The 23,282-nt window shown below is 46.7% G+C and overlaps 1 protein-coding gene across 1 annotated transcript in view; it reads left to right on the top strand.

Annotated features, from left to right (window-relative positions):
- Nucleotides 1–895: 895 nt before the first annotated feature.
- LOC102843868 (fer-1-like protein 4-like) overlaps nucleotides 896–23,282 on the top strand; it is a 31,648-nt gene continuing 9,261 nt past the window's right edge. Inside the window, exons 1-28 of the mRNA XM_006881703.1 lie at nucleotides 896–974; nucleotides 1,238–1,293; nucleotides 1,636–1,724; nucleotides 1,831–1,930; nucleotides 3,610–3,701; nucleotides 3,868–3,909; nucleotides 4,281–4,445; nucleotides 4,944–5,004; nucleotides 5,108–5,239; nucleotides 5,488–5,550; nucleotides 5,639–5,723; nucleotides 5,863–6,022; nucleotides 6,134–6,317; nucleotides 6,406–6,592; nucleotides 7,164–7,483; nucleotides 8,118–8,226; nucleotides 8,355–8,526; nucleotides 8,621–8,741; nucleotides 10,487–10,587; nucleotides 13,586–13,673; nucleotides 13,755–13,871; nucleotides 17,424–17,576; nucleotides 18,348–18,501; nucleotides 18,653–18,777; nucleotides 20,095–20,229; nucleotides 20,307–20,480; nucleotides 20,915–21,031; nucleotides 21,117–21,278. Of these exons, the coding sequence (XP_006881765.1) occupies nucleotides 896–974; nucleotides 1,238–1,293; nucleotides 1,636–1,724; nucleotides 1,831–1,930; nucleotides 3,610–3,701; nucleotides 3,868–3,909; nucleotides 4,281–4,445; nucleotides 4,944–5,004; nucleotides 5,108–5,239; nucleotides 5,488–5,550; nucleotides 5,639–5,723; nucleotides 5,863–6,022; nucleotides 6,134–6,317; nucleotides 6,406–6,592; nucleotides 7,164–7,483; nucleotides 8,118–8,226; nucleotides 8,355–8,526; nucleotides 8,621–8,741; nucleotides 10,487–10,587; nucleotides 13,586–13,673; nucleotides 13,755–13,871; nucleotides 17,424–17,576; nucleotides 18,348–18,501; nucleotides 18,653–18,777; nucleotides 20,095–20,229; nucleotides 20,307–20,480; nucleotides 20,915–21,031; nucleotides 21,117–21,278 (3,543 nt within the window). The remainder of the gene's footprint in view (nucleotides 975–1,237; nucleotides 1,294–1,635; nucleotides 1,725–1,830; nucleotides 1,931–3,609; nucleotides 3,702–3,867; nucleotides 3,910–4,280; nucleotides 4,446–4,943; nucleotides 5,005–5,107; nucleotides 5,240–5,487; nucleotides 5,551–5,638; nucleotides 5,724–5,862; nucleotides 6,023–6,133; nucleotides 6,318–6,405; nucleotides 6,593–7,163; nucleotides 7,484–8,117; nucleotides 8,227–8,354; nucleotides 8,527–8,620; nucleotides 8,742–10,486; nucleotides 10,588–13,585; nucleotides 13,674–13,754; nucleotides 13,872–17,423; nucleotides 17,577–18,347; nucleotides 18,502–18,652; nucleotides 18,778–20,094; nucleotides 20,230–20,306; nucleotides 20,481–20,914; nucleotides 21,032–21,116; nucleotides 21,279–23,282) is intronic.

Raw genomic sequence — 23,282 nt, 5'->3', positions numbered from 1 at the left:
ACATGTTAGTCTGGAAGACTAGTTGGTAGAATCTGTGGGAGAAAGATGAAGCAGTCTTTTGACTTGAAGATAGTGGGGAGTTTTTGTTTGTTTGCTTGTGGTTTTTGTTTTGTAGAGGAGGATTTTATAAAGGATTCAGATGAGGGGGTGCAGTCATTCAACATTATACCTCTATCTAAAGGTCAAAGGGTTATTCACTTACACTAAAAATACATACATATTGGTCCTTGAAGAAGGACATTATGCTTGGAAGGGTGGAAAAACAGCACAGAAAAGGAAGACCCCAGATGAGATGGATTGATAAGGTAACTGGGGCAATGGGGGTTGCTGTGTCAGAATTAGTGAGACTGACAGCACAAGGCAGGGTTCAGAGCTGCTGTACATAGGGTCACAGGTGATTCCACGGCATATAACAACAACTTTCACTCAATAAATGTGCTGCCCCCTTGCTCCACTGATGCTGGCAGTATGATTTAGTTGTTAGTCCACCCAATGTGCTGAAGGCATACAGTGTGCACGGCATTAGGAACAGAAAGATTAACAAGAACAATGTGAGATCCATGTCCTTGAGGTCACATAGGGACCAGACTGGGTCCTGTCCTTTCCCATTCCTTCCAGCCTTATCTTGCCCTAGCTCCAACCCACAAGAATGCGAGATGGAAGCTGAAGCACTTCTACCAATTGGCAGCTACTGCAAGAAGGTGAGTGGACTATAGGGACCTCACCCCCTTCTCGTCTTCATCCTTACCCTCCTTACCCATGATCCCCAGTCCTGCTGGCTGTTTGTTTGACTAAAGGGTAGGGATTGCTGAGCCTGTTGAGTGAGTCCAATGAGTCAGAGGCGATTCAAGTGGTCAGGAGGGCAGAGAGAGAGAGAGTCAGTGGCACTGGGGCCATGGCTTTGACTGTGTGCGTACGGCGACTGACAGGGCTACCGGGCCCCCATGATCGACAAGTGAAGCTCTGCTTTCGAGGTGAGGCCTACAGAGGTGTTCTAAAGAATTTTGGAAGTGGAAGGCTCTGGTTCTCTACAAAGTGTTCTCTTTAATCCCCTTCAAAGACAAAGCCCAACATCTCTATCCTTCTACTTTCTTCCCTCTCCATCTTCTATTCTGACATTTCTTTTAGAGTGTGTTCAGCATGGAAACACTGAACCCTGGACCAATAGTGGTGGTGCTGGGGAATGTTCAGTTTTTTCGAGAGGGACTGATTAATGACTAGTCTCAGCTCTGAACAGGTTTTACTCAGAAAACAAGGAAATTTCACTGCAGTCGAGAAGCAGTTATTGGTGAGGTCAGTAGCCCTAGTTTTTTGATGGGATGAAATTGTGCTTAAAACCAAGTCCATGTTGTGGATGGGAGGTTTATTACTGGTTGTGGGTTGGTTTAATCTCAGAAAATGGGGCAAAAGAAAACTTGGGACAATCAGTACCCACAATGGGGAGATTCATTTTTGTTTGGCAGTTGGCCCCAAATCAACCATAGTTTAGAGTCAACTATGTTGGAGGGATTGGTTCCAGGTTTGGGTGGTCCTTAAGTTCATGTCAATTTAGCCCCCCTGCTTTGGTAGTAGGCTCTGGGTTGGGAGTCAGGGTCACTTTAGCACTGGGTGTCTCAAGCTTCTCCTAATCCTTAGCTGTTCCGTTGGCCACACTATGGGGCTCCGTTGGCTGGGGAATGTCTGTCTGTGAAGGTGATTAACTGCAGCCGTGTGTTCAGCCCCAGGTGAGCAAGCAGCCTAGAGGTACCCAAAGGCTAGGTTGCAGATCAGACAGTACTGACTTAGTGCCATTTCTCTGGGTCATGCTGCTGTGCCCTGCCATTCTCCCAGGACTCTAGGAACTCTGGTGATCTCCCTCCAGCAGCTGGAGACTGCTGGACGCTTGGTGCTGCGAGAGGCCCTCGTGGATGAGAACCTACGAGTGTCCCAGGTGAGCCTCACCACTCTTCAATTTGCCACCTCTAAGCCTGAGAAAATTTCTCAGGAGGGTTCTGTTCCTCACAGGGTAAAATCCAAAACTTAGACAAGAGTGTTAAAACAAGGCTCTTTTCATTCAGTCAGGGATCTTTTTATTTTACCTCCTAATTAATTTTCATAGGAGACACAAACTAGATTCAATTCTGAGGGTAGGGGTAGAAGAGGGGAGATAAAGCATTTTGAGCTGGCCCTTGATCCAACATCACACTCAATTCTTGTGAGGGGCAAAGATTAACCCTGCTGGATTTTTCTGTTTGTTTTATTTCCATGTTATTGTTATTGTTTTGTGCTGTTGAGTTGCTTCCAACTTATAGCGACCCCTACGTACAATAGCTCCGGAGCCAACCTCACTGTCTCTGACACATCTACTCCCATTGATCCAGTTACTGTGTCAATCCATCTTATCTGGGATCTTCCTCTCCTGCACTGTTCCTCTACCTGTCCAAACATGATGTCCTTCTCCAAGAACTGGTCCTTCTTGGTCACATGCCTCAAGTATGTGAGGCAGAGTTTCAAAATCCTTGCTTCCAAGGAGCTGCCTGGTTTCACCCTCTATAGGACAGATCTGTTTATTCTCTTGGCAGTCCATAGTATATTGAATACTCATCTCCAGCACCATAACTCAAAGACATCTATTTTTCTTCTATCATCCTTATTCATTATTCAGTAAGGATGAGTATAACATAGTGGAGATGGATCTGCTGCTTTTCAGCTGTGAGAATTGGACACATTCCTTAGCTTCTTTTATTTCTTTCTTTATCCACCAAGTGCTATGTATGCCATGCGTGATAAAAAAAAACAGACCAGATCTGGCTTCTTGGAGCTCCCTAACTAAAGAAGGAAGCAAACATTTAAAAATATCTACACACAAAAAAGAAAGAAAGAAAAAATAAAAATATCTACACAGATAAGTGTAAAACTGCACCTGAAAAGTGCTACAAAAGAGCTAATAGACACTGAAAAAGAAAACTTCTTTGTAGACCAGAGAAGGTTCCAGAAGAGGTGCCTGAGTTAGAAACTGAAGGATGATAGGAATTCACTAGCTAGGCAGAAAGAGTGTTCCAGCCAGAGGGACTGACATATGAAAAGCCTAGTGCCCTAAAGGGGCAGAGTTGAGGTACTCAGCCCAACAGAACCCAGTGTGATACAGGGCTGGGAAAGTGAGCAGGAATCAGACCATGTTAGGGATGGTGGAGGTCAGAGTAAATCCAAGAGCAATGATGGAATTTGGCACTACGTTCCACTTCCTTAAAAGGTAACTTGCTTATTATATGTTCTTAATAGATTATAGTAGTCAATATTATGGCAGAAACTACATACATGGATATATTTGTGTATATGTAGTCCACTGTTTTTCAGTATTTAAAAGAAATTGTCCTTGCACCTCTTTTAGCTCATGGGAAATATGAGGGTTCTCTGGTAGCATAGTCCCTTAGGGGTACTGCTTAGCCCAAAGACCAGGCAGGCTTCTGTAATAGTTTGAATCCACCAGGAGGATCCATGGAGGAAAAATGGACAATCTCCTGTCATGCAATTTACAGCCCCAAAAAACCCACTGGAGGGTCAGCTATAAAGTCACTTCCAACTTGACAGCAATGACTTTGATAAGGTAAACTGAGTACCTGGTTTTAGATCCAGGTGGAGCTTGACCTGAAATACCAACCCCCAGAGGGGGCCACTGGGACCTGGGCAGAGGAAGACTTTGGAGCACCAATCCGGGACAGGTAATACTTCCATCAGCCTCAGTAAGTCCTGGTGATCCCAGTCCAGGCAAGCCCTGGGGGGTGGTATTGGTACCCAGGTGCACTCTGGGTCTGCTGGGAATTGTGACTGTTGCACTTGCTAACCTGGTTGCCGCTCTATATAGCAAACACGTCATTTCTCTTCTAGCTCTGAGCTGATCGTCTCCAATGTGGGCTTCCAGGAGCTGTCGTGAGTGTACAGGGGTGCCTAGGATCATTTGAGTCAGTCTCTGGATCACTGGGGTCAGCCAATGTCATGGCTAGCCCTCTTGAGTCATGAGCTCATTTTGGGTAAAGGGATTAGTTCCCAGGTCAAAGAGTCAATATTGATGTTAGAGGTCAGCCCTCGTATCAAAGATCAAATATGCATTAGAAGGATCAGTGCCAGGGTTAGGGATCACTGGGGTCAGTCTAAAGGGTTGTCCTGGGATCAATGGTGTGCAGTTCTAAATCTATAGGCCAGTTCCAGACTCAGAGTCTGGACTTTGAGGTCAGTGGGGTCAATCCTAGAGTTGGATGAAAGATAGAGCTCAGACATGATTTGAGAGTATTTCCTATCAGGCCTGGAGAGGCCCGGCTGGAGCGACGGGCAGTGGCTTTGGGTCGCAAGCTGGCTCGCAGTCTAGGCCAACAGGATGATGAAGAGAACGAGCTGGGGCTGGAGCCGGAGCTGGAGGACGAGCCTGAGGTGGAGCTTTCCTGTGTGGTGTTCAGCCCCCTCAAGAGGTAACTCATGTTCATTGCACACCTGACCCAAATCTATCAGGGAGTCAGTACCATGTGCTTATACAATCACAACCTCATTCATCCACAACACAAACACCTGCCCAAGGTTGAGAGTCACCAACAGGCACAGATGCTACCACAGTCACACTTATGGCTACCCACACTCACATTCAGCTTCTGTTGATGAAAATTTTATAACGAATTTTAGGGTTTTTTCCCCTACGGTGTCACCCCCAGTGCCTAGCACAGTGCTGGTACATGGTAGGTGCTCAAGACATGGGTGTTAAAAGAGTGTATCATTTTAGGGCTCCAGGGATGAGTCAAATTTGGGGTGTATGGTGAGCAAGGAGGCAATAGAAACCCCAGGGAGCCAATTTCAAAGTTCACAGGGAGAGGAGGCCTCAGCTACTGCGGATGAGGGCAAGGAAGAGCCGGTGGAAAAGAATGGGGAGGTTGATGCAGAAGGCTGAGAGTGGTTAACTCTAATTCTTTCGGCAGTCGAGCTCGGAGCCTGGCCCGCGGGGATCCTTTTCAACTGCCCAGAGCCCAGGACTTCCAGGTAGTTTCCCTCTCCAGAAAAACCTGGGCTCTCCACAAACATTCCTCTCTGGACCCCATCTGGGCCAGCAGGCTTTCCTCTCCTTCCCTCATTTCCTCTGTAGGTTGGAGTCACAGTGCTTGAGGCCCAGAAGCTGGTGGGAGTCAACATTAATCCCTACGTGGCTGTGCGCGTTGGGGAGCAGCGCCGAGTAACTGCCACACAGCGCGGGACCAATTGCCCCTTCTACAATGAGGTGGGAACGGTGAAGGGAGCCCCAGGGACTCAGAAAGGGGACCTTCGAGAGGTGTGACCTAAGTGACAGCACGCTAAGGGGCGGGCCTGAAGATAAAAGAAGGAGACTAGGGATGGTCTAGGTTTATGCTGGGCAAAGACGCAAAGAAGTGGGGGGTGGGGCAAAGAGGGACTCTGCAAAAGGTAGGTGCAAAGAGGCAAGCCTCTGTGACCTTCTCTCGCCTTCCTTGTCTCCCTTCTGCAACCCAGTACTTCCTATTCGAATTTCATGACACCCGGGTTCACCTCCAAGACTTGCTGCTGGAGATCACGGTGAGGGAGTTTGGGGGGTGAGGGCTTTCCATCAAAGGAGGTGAGGGTGCGTGTTCCCCAGTTCTAGGACGGACATTCTTTCCTCCAGGCTTTCCATTCGCAGACCCTCCCCTTTATGGCCACCAGGATAGGCACCTTCAGGATGGACCTGGGCATAGTCTTCGACCAGCCAGGTACAACACCCTCTAGGCACTAGCACTAGACCCCAGACACGAGCTTCTGAGGAGTCGTCATTCCCAGAGGCTGACCTCCTCACACTCAATTCTCCCCGGTCATTGGGGTTTCTTCTGATGCATGACCCTGTGCCTCCAGATGGTCACTTCTACCAGAAATGGGCTCCTCTGCACGACCCCCGGGACACCCGCGCTGGGACCAAGGGTTTCGTCAAGGTCACCTTGTCAGTGAGGGCGCGCGGAGATATGCCCCCTCCGCTGCCACCGCCGGCCCCGGGGCGCAGTTCGGACATTAAGAAGTGAGCCAGAGCCGGAGGACTGGGGGACGGGCCTGGCCGCGGCTAGTGAGGTGGGTCGCGAGTGGGAGGGACGTGGCCCGCGGCTTCCCTTCCCTCACGGTCTCTGCACAGGAACCTGCTGCTGCCGCGAAGGGTGCCCGCCGAGCGGCTGTGGGCGCGGCTCCGTGTGCGCGTGTACCGCGCGGAGGGGCTGCCCGCGCTGCGCCCGGGGGTGCTGGGCAGCCTGGCCCGTGTCCTGAGCGACCAGCGCGTCCTCCTGGACCCCTACGTGCGGGTGTCTTTCCTGGGCCAGCAGGTAAACCCCTCGCGTCCCCAACCCGCCGCGGCCCGGGTCCTGCTTTTCCCTCTGCGCGCTTTCCTTCTGTCTTCTCTGCGGTCCGCAGGGTGAGACGTCGGTGCGCAGCGAGGCTGTGGCGCCGGAGTGGAACGAGCAGCTGAGCTTCGTGGAGCTCTTCCCGCCGCTGACGCACTGCCTCCGGCTGCAGCTGCGGGACGACGCGCCGCTGGGGGACGCGGCCCTGGCCACGCACGTGCTGGACCTCAGGCAGATCTCGCATCCGGGCCGCGCGGGTGAGCTGCCCACTGGGGCGCAGACCCAGCCGCAAGCTCCTTCGGGATTTGTCTCCGTGCCTCGGGGCCCCAGTCCAGCTTGTCTTCCACTCCTGCCAGTCTTCTCTGCCCTTGCTTTGCATTTATCCGGTCTGCTCCACATCTGAGCGATTCTTCAGAACCTCGCCTTTCGCCCCCGGATCGCACAACCACCCTCAGTTTGGCTCTGTTGGTAAAATCCTAACCCTTAGCCCCATGTCCAGTAATCCGTACCACCTGGTGTTCTCTCCAGATTTATATTCACAGAAACAAGTGCGCCCACCTGACTCAGTTTACCTAGTCAGGCACTGTTACCTCTGCCCCCATCTTGACCCCATCCGCAGGCCCTGGTAGCTCTTCCCACGCGCCTTTCATAGGTAGGCTGGATTAGAAGTGCTTGCAGGCTGGTACACAGACTCTGTCCTCCCATCCCAGAGGGTCTGAGCCCCAAACTGCACCCATCCTTAGGAATTAGCAGAGATAAGAATCCATAAACTTATTGAGTACCCACCTGCGCTAACGTCCCTCCATAATACCGTTCTTGCCTCCACAGCGGGGTTCAAGCCCACCTTTGGCCCGGCCTGGGTGCCCCTCTATGGCTCACCCCCGAGTGCAGGACTCCGGGATAGTCTTCAGAACCTCAATGAAGGCCTTGGACAAGGTGTTTGGTTTCGAGGCCGCTTGTTGGTGGCTGTGTCCATGGAAGTATTCGAAGGGAGAGCTGAACCCGAGCCTCCGCAAGCCCAGGGGTCCAGGCTATCCCGCCTCCCTGGGAAGAAGAAGAAGAAAGCCAAGCCAAGCCAGTCCCCAGAGGGGCCCGAGGTTCCTAGCGCGATGGAAGTGGAGGTGGAGGAGGTTCTGAGGCTGCCAGAGGTGAAGGCTGGTGCTGGGCAAATGGGGCGGGTCAGGAATTAAATACCATGAGTTCTTGTGCACCTTCGAGTCAGATTTGACCCATAGCTGACCCTCTAGTGGGTTTTCAGAGGTAGTAAATCACACAGGAGGTGAATGCTTGTCTTTATCCCATGAAGAAACTGGTGGATTCCAACAGCGCACCTTTGGGATTGCAGCACAACGTCTTACCACTGGGTCACCAGAGCTCTCAAAACACCATGAGGAGGGTCTCTATTTGGTGCCTGGGAGAGAGAGGCCTGCAGTGTGTATGCACAGGACCGTGTGCCTGTGTACGTATGTGTGACCAACCAGAAGTGTGCCAGCTCCATGGGATGGGCTCTAAAGGGAGCAGAGAATTTTCTAGGTCTTTGATGGCGTAAGAGGTTGAGCTGCTAATCCAAAGGCAGAGCCTCTCTCTGGCGGTTCAAATCTAGTAGCCATCAATTCAATGAGAGAAAGATAGGGAATCTCCTCCCGTGCGAGTGACAGCCTCTGAAGACCTGTAGAGTTAACTCTGAGAGTCAATGAGTGTTTTGGTGGCAATGGCTTTCTGTGACTGCCACCGTGGCCTGTGCAGATGGGCGCTTATGCCAGTATGACCCACCTTCCCCAGAATGCCTTGGCGCCCTGCGAAGATTTCCTGCTCTTTGGTGTACTCTTCGAGGCCACGATGATCGACCCCACCATGGCCTCCCAGCCCATCAGCTTCGAGATCTCCATTGGTGTGCCACCCAGCCCTACCCCTGAGATCATGGGTCTGAGGGTGGGCACTCGTTGCTTTGGATGTCAGGTCCTGGGAGGGAAACTTAGGGAAAGGTAAGACTGACCCTCAATGACTCTTGTTCTCTAGGTCATGCAGGTCGCCAGGAGGAGCAAGTAGGCCAAGGCGTCAAGGCAAAGGAGGGATCTGAGGGCTCAGCAGGGGAGGAGCAAGCCCTGCTGGAGCCGGATGCTGATGCTGGGGATGAGCTGGAGGAGGTGGGGACCCCAGCTCAGCGGCCAGAGCCCATGGACGGCAGTGGGTGAGTGATGAGCGGGAGAAGAGCACTGGGAGGACCCGAGGTCAGGAGTCCGGTACTGTTCCCCACAGCTTCTGTTCCTCTCTGCCTGGCCCAGGCCCTACTTCTGCTTGCCCCTGCGTCGCTGCAAGCCATGTGTGCGCATCTGGAGCCGCTGGGAGGATCACACGTGGCGCCTGCTGAGCAGCAACCTCCTGCGCAAAGTGGCAGAGAGGCTGGTGAGAGTGGGGCTCAGGCACATGGAGAGCGAGGAGGGAAGCCAGGGGTTGGACTAGAGGGACATCAGGAAGACTGCAGACTTTTGAAACAAAAAACTCAATTCACTGACTTAGGGCAGCCCTTCATTGGTTTCCAGGCTGTATGTAAGTCAAGGAAGCAAATTGTTGTCTCTTTCTCCTGAGCTACTGACCTTTCAGTTAGCAGCCCAACACACCATGCATTAAGCCATCACGAGTCCTTTGAAGTCTTTGATGAGAGCGTTTGAAATACATTGTTGGCAAAGAATATTGACTCATCATGGATGGCCAGAAGAAGGGACAGGTCTGTTTTGGAGAAAGAACAGGGTTAAAGACTCTGTCTCTCTTACTTTAGGCATGTCTTCCAAACCCATAAACCCCTTGCCATCAAGTTGATTTTGATTCATTACAACTCTGAAGGCAGAACAGAACGGCCTCAGAAAGTTTCTGAGGCTATAAGTCTTTACAGAAGCCGATTGTCATATCTTTTGTTCAAAGGAGTGAGTGGTTAGTGGGTTTGAACTGCCAAGCTTTTGGGCCAGCCCTTAACCATTGTGCCACTGGAGCTCCTAGGCCTTGTCATCAGGAAGGAATAAGCAAGAAGGACGTTATGCTTGGTAAAGTAGTAGTAGTTGTTGTTGTTGTTGTTGTTGTTGTTGTTGTTGTTATGTGCCGTCAAGTCGCTTGCAACTCATTGCAACCCTATGTATAACCACTCTGAACCCTGCTCTATCTTCAGCCAATTTCATTGTTTCCTATACCCCTAACCCCAATACCCTAGTCACTGAATTAATCCATTTTATCCAGGTTCTTCCTTTTTTGTGCTGTCCCTCCACCCTTCCAAACATGATACTCTCCAAGGACTGGTCCTTCCTGGCAACCAGCCCAAAGTATGTCAGATGGAGCTTCAAAATCCTTGGGTCAATGAAAATGATCATTTATCCAGAGGTTACAGCAATGAACTCAGATTTATACCTACTTTTTTAAAAATTTTATATTTTATTATTTTTGCATGTGTACCATCAAATCGGATCTGACTGGATCCAGTACAGGAGATTGTCCCTCTTTCTCCAGCAGAGCATCTATCTGGTGGATTCAAACTGCACACCTCTAGGGGAGCTCTGGTGGCCTAGTGGCAAGAAGCTGTACTGCAATCCCAGAGGTACACGGTTCAAATCCACCAGATGCTCTGCCGGAAAAGGAGGGACAATTTCCTCCCCTACCAGTCAGATCTGATTTGACGGTACATGCACAAAAAATAATAAAATAAAAAAAAATTAAAAAAAAAAAACAACTGCACACCTCTGGGATTGCAGTGCAGCTTCTTGCCACTAGGCCACCAGAGCTCTGATAGTGCATAGAGTTCTTATGCCTTGACTTGAGGCACCTAACAACGGCTAGCAGGGTTAATGGGTAGAAAACTAGGGAGCCCTGGTGAAAGGCCAAAAGATGGATTCCAAAGAGCATAGTTTCTGAGTGAACTGAAGCAACCAGAAGTGGGAGGTCAGAGATCCAGAACTGTTGAGTCTGGGAAGGGATGTACTAAAGGAACATGCCAGAGCTGTTGAGGGATAGGCCCCACTGGAGAGACAAGAAAAGTGGAGCCAAGAATCCTGGGGGGGCAAGGAAATGAGGGGCTATAGAATAGATCATGAGTGAGGGAGGACTTTCACAAAGGTATGAGCTAACAGGTGCCCCAACTCTGACCCTCTATTCTGGTTGCCCAGGACCAGGGGCTTCAGGAGACTGAGATGTTGCAGCGCAGGCCAGGACCCAGTGCTTGCATACGACTCAAGCAGTCACTGGAAGAACTGGTGGCTGGGAGCAGGTGAGCCGAGAGTACGTCTTCATTGTCATCTGTCCCCTGTACCAACTCTAGGGTGAGGGGTACCTATGGACTCAAAGAGCTAGACAGAAATTTGCTTAAAATTGTATAGAAAAATAAGAAGGAATTGATTTTATATTGAAGGGAGTTCATGGAGGGGTGGAGATTATTAACTCCCTGGATCAGCTGGCACCTCTGTTGCCTTCCACTTCCATTATACTCCCTTGCCCATACTCCTGGAGACTTAAGCCTCATCTCCTTTCCTTGATCTTCCCCTTCTCCAATCCTCCTGGAGAAAACAAATGCCTTACCTTCCTGCCATCCAGTTTACCTATTTGCTGGTGTCTGTATCGATATACTCTTCTTTTTTCCTGCTAGATCAAGGAAGTATTTCTCCCCCTAAATCCCCAGCTGTGATCTTGATTTCATCTCCTATCATTTATTGGAGGCATTAGTTCTACAATTGCCCTCATTCTCTCCCACAGCATCAACTGGTGCCTAGTTACCACTTTATTACTTAAGTACATAAACATGTTCTGGCTGAGTACATTTTTTCCTTCACTGCCCTGAATTCCATAACCTGCCCCAGGTACTTTAGAGTTCTAGGCCTTTTCTAAAAATGGTTACTACAACCACTTGTCTGTCAGTTTGCTGTACTGTGACTTGCATGGTACGGTGGTGCTAGGTAGGAGCTATGGCACCATTATTTCAAATACCATCAAGGTCATCCTTGGTAGATAGGTTTTAGCTGAGCTTCCAACACAAGACAGACCCATTTAGAGTAGGGTCAGCATTAAGGACAGTATTAGGGAGAGCCTCACCTTAGAGAGATGGTTAGAAACAGAGTTAGGAACAGCTTCAGAAACACGGATAACATTATATATTAACTTACTATTTTCCAGCCATTTGCTTGAGTATAGCTTTATGTATTTATTTGCCTTTTAAACTTTCCTTTCTCTAATTAACTCTTCAAAAACTTTCTCCACTTAATATGGGCTTCCTTGCCTTTTATAATCAATTTTAAGTGTTCTATGTAAATGAATGATATTTATTCTTTCTCTTTCATATTTATGGATAATTGGTTATATTTTCCCCAGCCTATGATTGAAATTTTGGTTATCTATATTAGTATCTTTTGTCATGAAAGCATTTTAAGTGTTGCAGAATGAAATAACTTTTTAAAGGCCTTTGAATTTTCTACTTTAGTAAATGTTGCTAAGAAGTATATTTAAAATACAAGACTTTACACAGACTCTCTTATTCAGTCCACTGTATTTATTTTTTATTATTTAATATATTTCATATACTACATTAGTGCTCTAGTAGCCTAGTGGCAGGAAGCTGCGCTGCAAACCCGAAAGCATGTGGTTCAAGGCCACAAACTGCTCTGTAGGAGAAGGATAGGCAGTCTCCTCCCATGTAATTAACTGCCTCTGAAGACCCACTGTAGGGTCAGCTATGGATCTGTTCTGACTGTACAGTATACAACAACAATAACAACAAGTACATTAGATAAAGTTTCACATATAAATATTTCTGAATTTACTTTACATTAATATAAATGTTATAGAAATATATTAAAAAGTTATTAATTCAATGAAGTAAGTATATGTGGTACTTACTATGCCAGATAATTTTGTTCTAGGTACAGGGAATTACAGTGAAAACCCATTTCTATCTACATAAGTTCCTGGAATTTGCATTATGAATGTGTGTTGGGAGTAGGAGACTGAACAAGTAGAAATCAAAAGAAGTGTAATAAAGACAAGTGTTGAGGAAGAAAGTAAAGCAAACAAGTGTTAGAGAGATGTGACACTATTTTAGAAAGAATAGAAAAGGAGAGCCTCCATGAAAGAGATCAAGAAGATGTACCAAACCATTTCTGAGCAAAGTCCCTGAGATGAAAACATGCTGACTGTGTTTGAGGAAGAGCAAGAAAACCAATGTAGTTTGAGCTGAATGAAAGCAGATGAGGTTGAAGGGAAGAAGGAAAAGTCTTTGATGTTGGGAGTCCCATTGGCCATGGCCAGGGTCTTGACCATGGTCTGAGATGGGGAGATACTGAAGGTTTGAAAAGAGGAGAGACATGGTTTAACTTATCCTTAAAAATTATCAGTGAGACTCCCAAAAATTAGAAACAGGGACCCAAACAGATACTTACATTGCAGTGTTTACTGTAACATTATTAACAATGGCCAAATGGTGGAAACAACCCAATTATATATCACTTATTGAGGAATGGATGGACAAAGTGTAATATATACATACAATGGAATATTTGCTCTGAAAAGGGTCAAAGTTTTGATATGACATGGTCTTTGCAATTACATGCTATGCCTCAGAAAGTAGGACAATGACTAGGGATGATAGAAGGAGAATTGATGCCTTTGAGCTGTGATGCTGGGAAGAGTATTAAATACCATGGACTGCTAGGAGAACAAACAGGTTTGTCCTGGGCAGAATGAAACCAGGCTTCTCCTTGGAGGCAAGGATTCTGAAGCTTTGTTTGATATACTTTGGGCATGTTCCAAGAAGAGACCAGTCATTGGAGAGGGACATCATGCTTGGGAGAGTGGAGGGACAGCACAAGAAAGAAAGAGCCTGGATGAGATAAATTGACTCAGAGACTGGAGTAATGAGAGTAGGTGTGTTAGAGACAATAAGGTTGGCTTAGAATAGAGCAAGATCCAGAGCTGTTGTACATAAGGCAATGAGTTTCATGTGACTAGATAACACATAACAACAACAATTGGGCCATGAAGCACAGTAGCCAGGATGGTAGATAGTTAAGTGCTCATGAGTCAGGGGATAAAAGGCCAGGTTGATCTTTAGGAATTTATGAATAGTCAAGTACAGAAAGCTGTTTTTGGATGAGAAAGGGTACTTCTGAGAATAAGGCTGACAGAGGCCGTGGGGAACTTTGAATGTGGGAGGTATTAGGTAAGTGGCCCTTAATGTTCTCTTCTTTGATTATCTGCTATGCACCCTCTGGCCCCCACAGACAGTTTTGCCGTGGGGCTCAACTCAGAACTATGAATCGGCCCAATGTGCTGGATCGCTGCCGAGGGAAGATGCTGGTGCACAGCCTGGTATGGACTTGGCCGAGGGAAAAGGGGTTAAAGGAGAACTACCTGGGGCCCTCCTCTTGTGCTCTGTTCCTGCTTTTCCAGAATCTGCTGGCCAGGCAAGGCTTGAGGCTACTGCAAAACCTACAAGCAGGCAATGTGCAGGAGAAAGCAGCACTGGCCAAGAAACTCCTAGCAAAACTCCGCGTCCTGGCCCAGGAGGTAATGCCTCACTCACCCCACTTCCCCACCCCTAAAAGATCTTACTCCTAAGCATTAAGCCATTCTAGAAATCTCTGGGCCAAGGTGGCTTAACATTTGTCCTGTGGTATGATGCTGGAACTGTGGGATCCACAGTCCTGGGCAAATGACCAAGTTGCATTTGGAGCAGCTAAAGGTGAGGATGAGAGACCCAGGGCCTGACAGTGGATCTTTTTTAATGGATATTTGGAGGTAGTTACATTCCCTGGGGAATCTCTGAGTATATCTGAAGGGTAAAGAGTATTCACATTTTGAGGGGCACCTCCTCTTAAGCATTGGCATATATTATCTTATCTGATCCTACCAACAACATTAAGAGATTACTCTCTTTGACAGCAACTGAAGCAGAGGGAAAAAGTGGCCCACCGTGTTACCTTTGGAAAGTGGCCAAGCTCGAATTCAAAGGCAATTTGACTTTGAAACTCAGCCTTTCTGAAAAGTTTCTCAAAAGGAGGTTTTGACTGCTTGGGCTAGCTTGTCCTTGGGTGCACTTTGTGAGAAGTTGACTGTTGCTCTAAGACTTTTCGAGCCTAAGCTGGGGTTTAAACCATCAGTTGCTGTCAAGTCATTTCCATTTCCTGGTGAGCAGCATGCATGTCAGAGAAGCACTGTGCCACACAGGGTTTTCAATGGAGGGTTTTCAGAAGTAGATTATCCAGGCTTCTTATCCATGGTGACTCGAGCCGCCAAACTTATTTTTACCAACCAAGTGCATTGACTGCACCATTCGGGGACTCCAGTTGGAATTAGTTCAGTGTCAAAGAATGAAGAGCATGTGCAGAAGCACAGAATTTGAAAACTTGGGGCCTGGAAAACAGCGTTAAGAGAGACAGGTTAGAAAGCTTTGTCATATTTTATTTCAGTGAAACATCATTTTATTTATCGGTAATAAAAACCTCTTACTGATAGCTGATGTTTTAAAATCTTTTATGACTTAAATATGGAACCCAAAATAATATAACTTAATTTTTCAAAGCCCTGGTGGCAATGTAGGCTAATCTTTGGACAGCTGATCAAAAATCACCAGTTCAAACCCATCAGCTGCTCCACAGAAGAAATAAATATGTTACAATTTGACAGCAATGAGTTATTTATTGTTACCAAAAGAACAAATAAATATTTCTTGGAGGAAGTACAACCAGACTATTACTTAGAGGCCAGGATGGTGAATTCAGTCTTACTTGAATTTCAACATTCTTTCCTCTGAAAACTCAAGCATGTATGTTTTCAAGAGGGGCCAGTCCTTGGAAAAGATAACATGTTGGGAAAATGGAAGGTCAGTGAAGAGAGGAAGACTCTCAACAAAATAGATTAACACAATGACTACCACAATGGGCTCAAGCATGATCACGATGATTGTCCAGGCTGGGTTTAGAAGAGGCTGTGGTATTAGGGATATTACAGCTAGTGTTAGATGGACCTTAGCTGAAAGCAGATCGTACCAGAGGAATGTCTATCTGTGTTTCATTGACTATGCAAAGCCTTTTGCCTGTATGGATCATAACAAACTGTGGCTGACTCTCAGAAGAATGGAAATCCTAGAACACTTGATTGTGCTTACACAAAACATATACTTGGACCAGAAGGCAGTCATCAGAACAGGGCAAGGAAATGCTGCATGGTTTTAAACTGAGAGGGCTGTGCATCAGGGATGTGTCCCATCACCATACCTTCTCAAACTATATGTGGAACAGATCATCTGGGATGCTGGGCACTATGGGGAGGAATGTGGTGGCATCAAGATTGGAGGAAGACTCGTCAACAACCTGCATTATGCAGGATAATAAGTTATGTGTTAGGCAACCTTGTTTGCTGAAACTGAGGAGGACCTGAAGTACATGCTGCAGAAGGTCAAGGGCTGCAGCCTTCAATATGGATTGAAGGTCAACATCAAGAAAATAAAGATTCTCACCCCTGGGCCAATTGGCAGCATCATAATAGACAGTGAAGAGATGAAAATTGTTAATGGCTTTAGTTTGCTTGGCTACACAACCAATAAATACTCTTGGTACCAGCATCCAGGAAATCAAAAGACAAATTGCATTGGGAATGTCTTCTGTCAGGTACATCTCCAAAGTTTTGAAGAGCAACAATGTCAGTCTGGAGATTAAGGTGCACCTGATCCAGGCCACGGTCTTCACAATTATACGCTATGCATCAGAAAGCTGTACAATAACTAGGGATGATAGAATGAGAATTGATGCCTTTGAGTTGTGGTACTGGAGAAGAGTATTGAATATACCATGGACTGCTAAGAGAACAAACATTCACCTGGAAAGGGTGAAAGCAGGCTGCTCCTTGGAGGAAAGGATTCTACAGCTGACTGACATACTTTGGGCATGTTGCAAGGAGGACCAGGCTTTGGAGAGGAACAGTATGCTTGGGAGGATGGAGGGAAAGAGGAAGACCCTTGATGAGATAGATTGATTCAGTGACTGGAGTAATGAGGGTAAGTGTGTCAGTGACAATAAGGTTGGCTCAGGATAGATCAGGATTCAGAGCTGTTGTACACAGGGTCGCTATGAGTCACAGGCAACTTGTTGGCACATGACAACAATTTTAGTTTTTTACTGGGAGGTCAGTTCCTTAGCTTATTACTGAAAATACTTGGACTCTAGATGATGGCTTTGGAGAAGAGAGAGAGTCATGTTATATTTTAAAGAGACTGTTTCTAGCCTTCATTTGCTTACCAGGGAACATTTGAAGGCTGTCATGTCCCAGGCTCTGGAGATCCAACCTATGTCATGTTTCTTATCCTGTTGGAGCTTATGTTTTAATAAGTCAAACAAAATCTGTATATTAATAAGAAAAATAATTACAATCTATTGAAATCACTAAGAAAGAAGTTACAGCATCTAAGGGAGTAAGAAGGTAACTTACTTAGATAAGGTGGTCAAGAAAAGCTTCTCTGGCAAGCTTTGGTAGTCTAGTGGCAAGAAGCTGTACTGAAATCCCAGAGGTGAGTGGTTCAAATCCACCAGATGCTCTGCTGGAGAAGGAGGGACAATCTCCTCCTGTACCAGTCAGATCTGATTTGATGGTACACACAATAAAAAACAAACAAACACCTCTGAGGATATCCCATTTAAATTGAGACCCAGAGGGTGGAAAGAATGATTAGTCATTCATGGTAGAGAATGGGTTTGGAGGAGAAAATTCAAGCAAGTATTCTGCGTACACAAGGCTGTTTCAGTCATCTGAACAAGAGCTGATAGTACCATGGACTAGGGCAGTGAGGAATGGAGAGAAAGGGTAATTGACCAGACGGGATGTTAAAAAAGAAAGATGACAGCAGTTCTACTTTTGGCTGACATGAATGGGTATTTTGTGTGGAACGTCCAAAAAGGATCTGGTTGGGGAGTAAGGAATGGTAAAGAAGTCAGTTGAGCATTGAGTCTGAGGCCATCTGTGGAACACCTGAGGGACTCAGGGGGAAGTCAGAGCAGGGGAAGCTATGGGAGCAGATGTTCTCAGCTCTCAGTTCGCTCCTGTGACCAAGTCTTTGCTCTGCAGCCCCAGCCACCCCTCCCTGATGTGCTGGTCTGGATGTTCAGCGGACAGCGCCGTGTGGCCTGGGCCCGGATTGCAGCCCAGGATGTGCTCTTCTCTGTGGTGGAGGAGGAGCGCGGCCAGGACTGTGGCAAGATCCAGAGTCTGCTACTCACGGTGAGGGGGACCGGGGCACCGGCACAGGGGTGATGAAGCTCACAGAGCAAAGGAGGCACTGAGATTGGAGGTCATTGGCTCCATCCAGGTTTCCTCCAACTCTTTAAATCATCTGAAAAGCTGAAAGGGATATGGCAGCTTTGAAGTGAGCTTGCTCTGGGTCTGCACAAGCCTATATACTGACCAACAGATGGGTAGGGTAGTAAAAATGGAGTGTGGGCAGTTAGGCCCTTACAAGTACACTTGACTTGTTGTGGGGTGGAGTCATAGCTGACCTCTCAGCGGGTTTTCAGAGGTCGTTAATGGAACAGAAGGAGATTGCTCATCCTTCTCCTACAGCTGGTTTAGGGCAAAAATATTTATAAGTGTATGGTCTTTGGAAAAGACATCCAAAGCATGAGAAATTGTGTTCCTTGGGGTAGAGAGAAGGGAATGTAAATGTGTTAGGGATAGGGTAGGGCCAAAGAGGGTGAATTTTGCGTGTTGGAGTACAGAGTTCAGAGTATAATTTGAGGGTATGAGCTGTTAGGTGGAGAAAGTGATAATGTTAGGGTCCAAGAGATAGGAAATGGGAAGCTAAGGATAATGGAGTTTAGGATGGAGAGTAATGATCAAATGGAGTATAAGAGTGGAGACATAGGGAATAACTTTTGAGTTAGAGAGTCAGAATACAGTTTAGGGATGCAGAGAGTAGAGGTTTGCCTTGAGGGAGCAGGCCTGTTGGTCTTAAAGGCAGTATCTGAGGCTCTAACTTGCCTCCACTCCAAACAGGCACCAGGGGCCACCCCTGGTGAAGTCTGTGCCAAGCTGGAGCTCTTTCTGTGGCTGGGCCAGGGAAAGCAAGCCAAGGCCTGCACCTCAGAGCTACCCTTAGACCTGTTGCCTGAGCCCTCAGCTGGGCTGCCCCGGAGCCTGTTTCGGGATGGTAAGTACAAGGAGAGGGAGTGGCACAGGGCCCAGCTTATTTGTCCAAGGTGTGAGGCTAGGTACCCACCTACAGGCCAGGAGTGACCTGCTGTCAGGGATTCTAGTGGTCTCCTGAGTAAACATGGTTCCTCCCTTCTCCCACACACCAGACTTCAGTTATTTCCAGCTCCGGGCTCACTTGTATCAGGCCCGAGGTGTGCTGGCAGCAGATGACAGTGGCCTCTCGGACCCCTTTGCTAGAGTCCTCATCTCTACCCAGTGCCAGACAACCCAGGTGAGGACTGGGATAGGATGGGAGTGCTTGTGGGTTGGGTGCTGGGAGATAAGGTAGGATGAGGTCTGAGCTTTTCCCTGAAGCCCTATTTAAGACTCTTTTCCTGCCCTGGGTTTTTGGAGTGGGAAGTTAGAACTTGATTTAGATTATTATTTGGAATCAGAGAGCCTTAGGGGTGAAGAGCTAGTTCTGAGGTTGACTTTAGAACTAGGCTGTAAGGGTGCCAGATTGTAAAAAGTAATTGACTGGGGGAGAAAGGATAGATTCAAACACCAAGCTGGATATAATTTTTATCTCTACCATATTGTAGTAGACACTTATCAACATAGTTAAGTTCCAAAGATCAGGTCATTATATGAAAATCAGCATCATGAAAAAATGGAAGATGACCTCATCATATCACAAAAAAATGGAGGATGATTGCATTATAACACAATTGCCAGATTTTTTTTTCTTTCTTGTTGTATACCATTACATTAGATCTGACTGCCACAGGAGATTGCCTCTCCTTCTCTAGCAGGAGACTGGTGGACTTGAATTGTGCACCTAAGGGATTGCAGCACAGCTTCTTGACACTAGGCCACCAGAGCTCCCTTAACAACTGCCAGATTTTATTGTTACATAACTAACCACTGAGAATCATGGGTCAACCAAGATTACACAAAACCTTAACCATCAATGCCAACATTACTCACACTTAACACTTTGACAGTTGTTACTTTAGGTGTACATCACTAAAGCACAAAATAAATAGATTTTTTTAACTATTGCTATAAATGTGAAAAGGAGCTCTGGTGGCATAGTATATAGGGAGTTGAACTATTAACCTAAAGGTTGCAGGTTTGAGTCCACCAACAGCTGTAAGAAAGAAGGGCAATCTCCTCCCAGGCAATTTACAGCCCAAGAAAACCTGCTAGAAGGTCAGCTTATGAGTTGGTTCTGAGTCAACTCGACAGAAATTAATTTGAAGTTTTTTATAAATGTGAAATATCAGATAATATTGTTATGCACCGTAAAGTTGGAACTGACTCATAGCTGACCCTTCAGCAGATTTTTCAGAGGCTGTAAATTGCATGGAGGAGATTGTCCATCTTTCTCTACAGAGCTAGCTTGTGGATTCCAGCCACATGTCTTTGGGTGGGCAGTGCAACTTCTTATCCAGTAAGCTACCTGAGCCCCTTGTCAGATAAGAAGGGAATCGATAAATGAGGAGTAAAGGTATTTAAATTATTAGAGTCGGGGGCATTAGCCTGGAATATATGTTATAAGACTTCTTCTGAGACCTGCTGTCACTTCCTTCCCTGCCTGACCCCCAAGGTCCTGGAGCAGACGCTGAGCCCACTATGGGATGAGCTCCTGGTGTTTGATCAGTTGATCGTGGATGGGAGGAGGGACCACCTGCATGAGGAGCCCCCCTTGGTAGTCGTCAATGTCTTCGACCACAACAAGTTTGTGAGTGTGACCTACACGTCCGCCCCCTGGGTTGTGAGCCTCTTCCCTTCTTGTCTTCACCGCTCTGCTCCCTGCAGGGTCCCGCTGTGTTCCTGGGCAGGGCTCTGGCCCCCCCAAGAGTAAAGCTCATGGAGGAACCCTACCAGCGCCCTGAACTGCAGTTCTTCCCCTTGAGGAAGGGGCCCCAGGCAGCCGGAGAGCTCATTGCCACCTTTGAACTCATTGAACTGGACTACAGCGGCCAGCTTGAGGTCAGAGCCCCTGGCTTATTTGGTCCAAGCTTCAAGCCTCTTCTTTAATTCCATTAGGTATGACATGTCCCTGAGTTACCCTACCAGTCCCTTGACCCCAAAAGATGTCAGTCTGTCTTAGAATTACTTCAGTGGACTTCCTGGCTCAGAGAACACTATAAGTAGAAATGCCCTAGGTTCACTTTGCCAAGTCTCCATCCTCAGAAAACCCAAGTTGTGGGTTCTTCCTAGACCTCCCTCCCGAATGTCTCAGACACTCACCTTCCTTTCCCGTGCATGCATGGCTCCTGCGACACTCCTCATCCCACCACTTCAGGATTACTCAGTTTCTCCACATTTAAACCCTTCACGTAGCCCTTGCTCACTTTTAACCCCAAGCCTTCCCTTCTTTGGACTTACTCCTCCTTGACCTCTGACCTCTTAATCCTCGGCAGCCCTCAGTGCCTGTTGATGTGGAGCCTCAGGACCTGGCCCCCCTAGTCCAGCCCCTTTCTGGACGCATGTCTCTACCACCCAGTGTGCGGCCAGTGCTCAAGGAGTTCCATGTTGAGGTAGCCCCAGGCACTCCCAGACTCCTCATTCCTGAGTGTCTCTCTGCCGGTCACAGTCCTCTGAATCTCTCATCTCCCTACCTAGGTGCTGTTCTGGGGTCTGAGAGGCCTCGGCCGTGTGCACCTGTTTGAAGTGGAGCAGCCCCAGGTTGTTCTGGAGGTGGCTGGGCGGCGTGTGGAGTCTGAGGTCCTGGCCAGCTACCGAGAGAACCCCAATTTCACGGATCGTGTCAGGCATCTGACGGTGGTGAGGGTGCAGGCTGTGAGGCAAGGAGTGTGGCCTGAGAGGTGGAAAAGGGGCAGTGGGGAGGCCAATTCCCAGTTGGCTACCTCACATTAATCTAGAGACTGGCAAACTTTCTCGACAAAAGGCCAAGAGTAAACATTTCCAACTTGGTGAGATATATGATATCTGATGCAACTACTCAACTCTGTCATTATAATACTAAAGCGGTCATAAGCAGTATATAAACAAATGAACATGACTGTGCATCAATGCAACTTTATTTACAAAGATTGGCAGTGGGCTGGATTATGTCCTATAGACCACCCTTTGCTACGCCTGAATGGATCCATGAATGAGGTCTTTTGCCCATATTTTATGAGTGGACTAAGCATTATGAATGATGAGTCCTCCAGTTAGTGAGAGAACCTAGTCTCTGAGACACAGGGATTAAGAAGAAAAAGGGAGTCATTGTGTAATTTGCACTAACTGTGGCTTAGACTTTGGAGTCAAATTCTGACATACTATTTATGACCTAACCCAAATTACTTATCTTCTTGAGTTTCACCTTTTCTAGTTTTTAAAAAATTTTATTATTTTTGTGTGTGTGTACTATCAAATCAGATCTGACTGGTAAAGGAGGAGGTTGCCCCTCCTCCTCCAGCAGAGCATCTGGTGGATTTGAACCACATACTTCTGGGATTGCAGTGCATCTTGTTACCACTAGGCCACCAGAACTCTCTACCTTTTCTTTTTTTTTTTAAGTTTCATCTTTTCCATCTGTAAAATATAGGGAGCTCTGGTGGCCTAGTGGATAAAGAGTTGTGTTGGCATCAAATCCACCAGCTGCTCCTAGAGAGAAAAATGGGAATTCTCCTCTTGTTTGATTTACAACCTCTGAAAACCTGCTGAGGGGTCATCTGTGAGTCAGTTCTGACTTGATGAGTTGTTGTTTATCTATATAGTATAGATAACAAATAGAAAAGAAAAAAAAAGATTGGAAGGAAAACCACCATGTGTCTCCTTGCAGGGATGCTGTGAGCAGCCATGGAGAGAAATGATGTTAGTAAAGGGGCTTTGTAAGCTGAAAAATGCTGTGCCTGTGGGAGGGCCATTGAGACAAAACACGGATTCCAGATCATAGGGGGGGTCAAACAGAGAACAACAACGTATCATTTTATGACTGTTTCAGCTGTTACGTTTTTCAGTGTCAAAGCTTCGCTGTGCAGCCAGATGATGCAACTGAGAGCACGTGGCTCATTCAAGCCGAGGGTGCTTCCCCTCATTTCTCACTTCATCTTGCATTTGAGGGGAACCTGTCTCTTTCTCCATGGTCCTTGGTTTCTACCAACTCAGTGTGAGATGAGCTATTTTATTTTGGGATAAACTTCCCTCAAAAATAATTTTATAAACATAAATTCTAAAAAAAACATTTTCAATTCATTTCTTCCACAAAAAAAGTACTGTAATCACCTGCCAAAATTTTAGGAACCAGAGATCTAGTAGCTAAAGTGTATCTCCTGTAAAAAGCATGTTATTGCATCTTGTCTTTTCAATCCATTCTCGTAATATCAGTGTTTGACTGTCGTGTTTGCTACAGTCACATTTAATGCTATTATTGATGTGACTGGATTTGTGTCTGCCACTTGACTATTTGTTTTATACATGTCTCATGCATTTTTTCCCTCTGTCCCTCTGTTACTACTTTCTTTTGCTTTAAATAGATATCGTCACAACCTAATTTGCATTAATGCTAATTTAACACAAATAAAATAGAAGTGTCTTTTTTGTGATATCATGATTATATATATAATGAAACTTGTGAGAACCAGAATTGTCTTGTTTTTCCAGGTCTAAAAGTTTTTCACTGTGAAATTTATAGATCTATACTATATATTGGAGCTCTGGTGGCCCAGTGGTAAGAAACTGCCATAATTGCAAAAGCACATGCTCAAATCCACCAGCTGCTCCACAGAAGAGAAGAGATATGAGGGAACCCCCATCTCTTCCCAAGTGATTACATATATA

This window comes from Elephantulus edwardii, unplaced genomic scaffold (assembly GCF_000299155.1).
Source record: "Elephantulus edwardii isolate Elephantulus edwardi_28Jun2011 unplaced genomic scaffold, EleEdw1.0 scaffold00015, whole genome shotgun sequence".
Taxonomy (NCBI): Eukaryota; Metazoa; Chordata; class Mammalia; order Macroscelidea; family Macroscelididae; genus Elephantulus; species Elephantulus edwardii.
The sequence above is the reverse complement of the archived record's forward strand: the minus strand, read 5'-3'. Positions and strand labels throughout refer to the sequence as shown.